At 41.9% G+C, this 5,194-nt stretch overlaps 1 protein-coding gene across 1 annotated transcript in view; it reads left to right on the top strand.

Moving 5' to 3' along the window:
* Positions 1–612: 612 nt before the first annotated feature.
* LOC103520276 (alpha,alpha-trehalose-phosphate synthase [UDP-forming]) overlaps positions 613–5,194 on the top strand; it is a gene marked incomplete at its 3' end in the record, with an annotated part of 31,502 nt that continues 26,920 nt past the window's right edge. The window contains exons 1-4 of the mRNA XM_017448459.2: positions 613–632; positions 1,354–1,419; positions 1,564–1,621; positions 1,690–1,833. Of these exons, the coding sequence (XP_017303948.2) occupies positions 613–632; positions 1,354–1,419; positions 1,564–1,621; positions 1,690–1,833 (288 nt within the window). The remainder of the gene's footprint in view (positions 633–1,353; positions 1,420–1,563; positions 1,622–1,689; positions 1,834–5,194) is intronic.

The raw sequence follows: 5,194 nt of genomic DNA, 5'->3' as shown, positions 1-5,194 counted from the left end.
TAAAAACGGCGGTGAAACACTCATCTTTTAAAAAAAAAAAAGTTGTAACTTCGCCGAAAAAACGAATCCTCATCCCTATTAAAGCAAATGTAGCTAATTAGTTTCGTAACTCGAGATTATCGAGAATTAAGTGAGAGGAAATGTGAAACAAATAATCACTCATCATTCTCATCAAGTTATCGCTCTACTTAATTATTCATCAATCCATTCAGACATTTTTCCATTGAAGAAATTATTCCATAGTTCGCAAAAACCCCACGCCAGATAACAGAGAAAGAATCTCTCTTAAGTCTCTCTCCGCACTAAGTTGTATGTAATTCTTTATCATACGGAAAACTACCACGATAAGAAATACGATGATATGGCCTCAAGCCTATGCCGTGATATCGTGGTCATTAGAGTATTGCACGTGATTTTGCAATGATAGCGTCGTGCGATGGTATCACATGTCAACAGGTGATTCATCTGTTTAATGATTATTATTATTCTTTATCATACGGAAAACTACCACAATAAGAAATACGATGATATGGCCTCAAGCCTATGCCGTGGCCGTGATATCGTGGTCATTAGAGAGTATTGCACGTGATTTTGCAATGATAGCGTCGTGCGATGGTATCACATGTCAACAGGTGATTCATCTGTTTAATGATTATTATTATTATTGTTGTTATTATTATTACATATTTCTATTATTATGTATGTATTTAGATTTGTAATTACCCTCTTGCGTTTAGAACTTCGTTTTATCACCGTCTTGCGTTTTGGAATTCCATTTTTTTCTTCTTTTTAATGTCAGTGGCAGGATTCTCACACCGTGAGTGTTAGTGAGTTCTTCCACTCTACTAGACTTCCCATTTTCACTCCGTAGTACTTACGTCTCATCAGATAGAAGGGAAGAGACACAATACAGTGTATACTTTCCAGTTGGGTAGGTGTACCTATACGAGGTCAATACAAGAACACCAGAAAGTAACGAAAGTAGAACCTGCTAAAGTAACCCCCGTTGAAATGGGTGCAATAGCTACAGTGTATACTTCCCAGTTGGGTAGGTGTATACCTATACGAGGTCAATACAAGAACACCAGAAAGTAACGAAAGTAGAACCTGCTAAAGTAACCCCCGTTGAAATGGGTGCAATAGCTGCAATAATCCTACATACTGGACTCCGCACACAGGAATTTCGTCGGAGAAGCCCCCCATTTCAATGTAATGTAACTATGTAGTATGTATGTAACACGTTAAAATATTTTCCATCAAAATACTAATGCACTTTCTTTTCTTTTCCGAATCTGGGAATCGATCCGATACATTCTGTTTGTACTAATTGTTCCGTTTTGGTTTCTGTTTCAGTGCCGGAGGTTTGGTCACAGCTGTGGCGCCAGTCATCATCCAGGGCAACGGGATCTGGGTGGGATGGCCTGGGATTCACTTTTATTTTCAATGTAAAGTAATTCGTTGAAATATTTTCCATCAAAACACTAGTACACTTTTTTCCGAATCTGGGAGTCGATCCGGGACTTTCTGCATGTACTAACTGTTCTGGATTGGTTTCTGTTTCAGTGCCGGAGGTTTGGTCACAGCTGTGGCGCCAGTCATTATCCAGGGCAACGGGATCTGGGTGGGATGGCCTGGGATCCATTTTGAGAACCCCGACGAACCAATCCCAGAGTCGGATCCCAACGACAGAACCCCCACTGCGGGGTTGAAGTCGAACAGAGTGAGTATGAAAAACTGGTAAACCCTCTGATTCACTTTGAGAACCCCGACGAGCCAATCCCAGAGTCGGATCCCAACGACAGAACCCCCACTGCAGGGTTGAAGTCGAACAGAGTGAGTATGAAAAATTGGTAAACCCGCTTCACAAATTTTGTGGGTATAGCAGCATTACCAAGAGTCTTTTTTTTGGAGAGGTTCGATAAAGGAAACTGTAACAGCTAAGGTCTTAATTCATTTTGAGAACCCCGACGAGCCAATCCCAGAGTCGGATCCCAACGACAGAACCCCCACTGCGGGGTTGAAGTCGAACAGAGTGAGTATGAAAAACTGGTAAACCCTCTTCACAAATTTTGTGGGTATAGCAGCATTACCAAGAGTCTTTTTTTTGGAGAGGTTTGATAAAGGAAACTGTAACAGCTAAGGTCTTGTCATCTCGAAAGCGAGGAGAGAAGGAAGACAGGATAGGAGAAAGCCGAGAATGAGCCATATCTGTTTAGGATAAAATCCTCTCCTTGCGGGAATCGGACCCGCGACCTAGCGCTTACAAAGCAGGCACGCTACCCTCCTAAGGAATGCTAGGTAAGGCGTCTCTGGGACTATTGTCGTGGTAAAATTAGGTGCTGCGGTTGGCGGTATTTTCACCGCTTTTTGGCGGTTTTCAGCTATATCGACTAAACCGTTAGAGATATTGTAAATGTTACAACAGAACACCCAAATAAGCACCATTCAATAGGATGAGGAAAGTCGTGTGATGTTCACCCCAGATTAGCAGGCACGCTACCCTCCTAGCTAACTAGACTGGCTTAAGAGACTCCTTTCTGTCAACTGTTAACTCTATCCCCATGAGTCTGAGTACGTCCCGTATTCTAAGAACAGCGGAAAATTTTTATCCCTCCCGGTAATCGAATCCGGGACCTCCTGTGTGCAAGCCTAGTTACCCACTCTACCACAGAGACGTTTTATTGCCAGTTTTGGCTCTCACCCGTCCTCCCTTGGTCGTTAAATTCCAACCATCAATTCACGTACAAATCGGAAACCCATTTCGTCGCTAATATCCACTGCGGCCAAACAAAATAAGAAGAGGTGCCAATAATTTATCACTCTACCACAGAAACGTTTTATCGCCAGTTTTGGCTCTCACCCGTCCTCCCTTGGTCGTTAAATTTCAACCATCAATTCACGTACAAATCGGAAACCCATTTCGTCGCTAATATCCACTGCGGCCAAACAAAATAAGAAGAGGTGCCAATAATTCGATGGTCTCGGCGAGGGTCAACGGTCCATATGGTAGCCGTTTTGGTCGATGGTTTCCCTGATCTATGGTGGCCCCCCCACTTACACTTTGTGTTATTTTCTCCATCAGGTTGTGATATGGTAGGGTTCCACATTGAGGACTACTGTCTCAACTTCGTCGACTGTTGTCAGAGGCGTCTCGGCTGTCGTGTAGCGAGCCATATCTGTTTAGGATAAAATCCTCTCCTTGCGGGAATCGGACCCGCGACCTAGCGCTTACAAAGCAGACACGCTACCCTCCTAGCGAACTAGACTGGCTCAAGAGACTCCTTTACTATTTCTGTCAACTGTCAACTCTATCCCCATGAGTCTGAGTACGTCCCGTATTCTAAGAACAGCGGAAAATTTTACCCTCCTAGCTAACTAGACTGGTTTAAGAGACTCCTTTACTATTTCTGTCAACTGTCAACTCTATCCCCATGAGTCTGAGTACGTCCCGTATTCTAAGAACAGCTATTGAAATCAATTTCCGTTTCAGATAGCAGACGAGCAGAACCTGAAGTTCAAACTAGGATTCTTCCTGCACATACCTTTCCCACCGTGGGACATTTTCCGACTTTTCCCCTGGTCCGATGAAATCTTGCAGGGAATGCTAGGTAAGGCGTCTCTGGGACTATTGTCGTGGTATTCTCCCTTGGTCGTTAAATTCCAACCATCAATTCACGTACAAATCGGAAACCAATTTCGTCGCTAATATCCACTGCGGCCAAACAAAATAAGAAGAGGTGCCAATAATTTATGAACTGAAGCGTCAAATGTGAGTGAAAAATAGCAGATTCGCTAAGACCAATTTGTTTGAAACCGTACTGCAGGCTTTTCCCGGCCCCACTCAGTTGGGATAGCTAATGTGAATAGTCGGGTAGCTTGTCGCCGAATGAAGAGTAATAACCCGGTTACAAAAAATAAGAACTGTCATCTAAGTTTAGAATCAATCGTATAAGAACTGTCATCTAAGTTTAGAATCAATCAATCAAATCCAAATTTAGAATCAATACGAATTAATCAAACGCTTGATTTTTATTTGCTTAACAACTCCACAATTCTACCAAGGAATGAGATCAAGGAAGGTGGCAACTTGCATTGGGTTCTCCAAATGGTCTATCAGGGTTAGGATGATGTATACTTTCCAGTTGGGTAGGTGTACCTATATTACGAGGTCAATACAAGAACACCAGAAAGTAACGAAAGTAGAACCTGCTAAAGTAACCCCCGTTGGAATGGGTGCAATAATCCTACATACTGGACTCCGCACACACAGGAATTTCGTCGGAAAAGTCCCTCATTTCAATGTAATGTAACTATGTACTTAGCCTTGTAACCCGTTAAAATATTTTCTATCAAAATACTAGTGCATTTTTTTTTTTTCAATTCATTTTTTCCCCCGAATCTGGGAATTGATCCGATACATTCTGTTTGTACTAACTGGTTTGGGTTTCTGTTTCAGTGCCGGAGGTTTGGTCACAGCTGTGGCGCCAGTCATCATCCAGGGCAACGGGATCTGGGTGGGATCTCTCCGTATTTTTTCGAGAATACTCGTAATCGTTTCGTTTTATGGCCGGACGATATATCGCAATGTGTCCACTTGGTGCGTGATTTAAGGCAGTGATTCTTTATGATCACTGAATATTGCTTTATTTTATGAGCCACCTAGAAACATTCATCATGTCAGTGTGTGTTGTCAATTTATTGTACACAATTTTGCTCGTATTTTCTATTAATGTCTCGTAGATTCGTATAAGCTTAACACAACTTTTAGGGCTGTTTGCCCCTACACCTAAGCCTTAGAGTGGCCTTTTTGTGTATGGAGTCAAGCCGATAATATAGTAATTCAGTATGTTATGTCAATCTTTTTTCTCGTCTATCGTTCATAATTTTTCTCGTCTTTTCTCTCAATGTCTACTCACAACTTGTCATGTGAGCAGACACATTTTTGTCCGCGTTCCAAGAACAATGTCCATTTTATTTCGTTTTCGAAAGGAAATATTTTCTATAAATAAACACTCCCTCATGTTCCCTCAGACCTTGACCTTGTTTGAGAGAAAAGCATCATGGCTATGGAGAGAAAATCTGTCAAAAAAAAAAAAAAAAAAAAAAAAAAAAAAAAAAAATTTTGTCGGTTTATTGTGTCGTTCATTGGTCAAGCCATGGCGGGGTCCGTGTCGTATCTTCGGTGCGATGTGTG

Source organism: Diaphorina citri, unplaced genomic scaffold (genome assembly GCF_000475195.1).
Source record: "Diaphorina citri unplaced genomic scaffold, Diaci psyllid genome assembly version 1.1 scaffold3409, whole genome shotgun sequence".
NCBI lineage: Eukaryota > Metazoa > Arthropoda > Insecta > Hemiptera > Psyllidae > Diaphorina > Diaphorina citri.
This window is presented reverse-complemented; position numbering and strand designations above follow the sequence as displayed.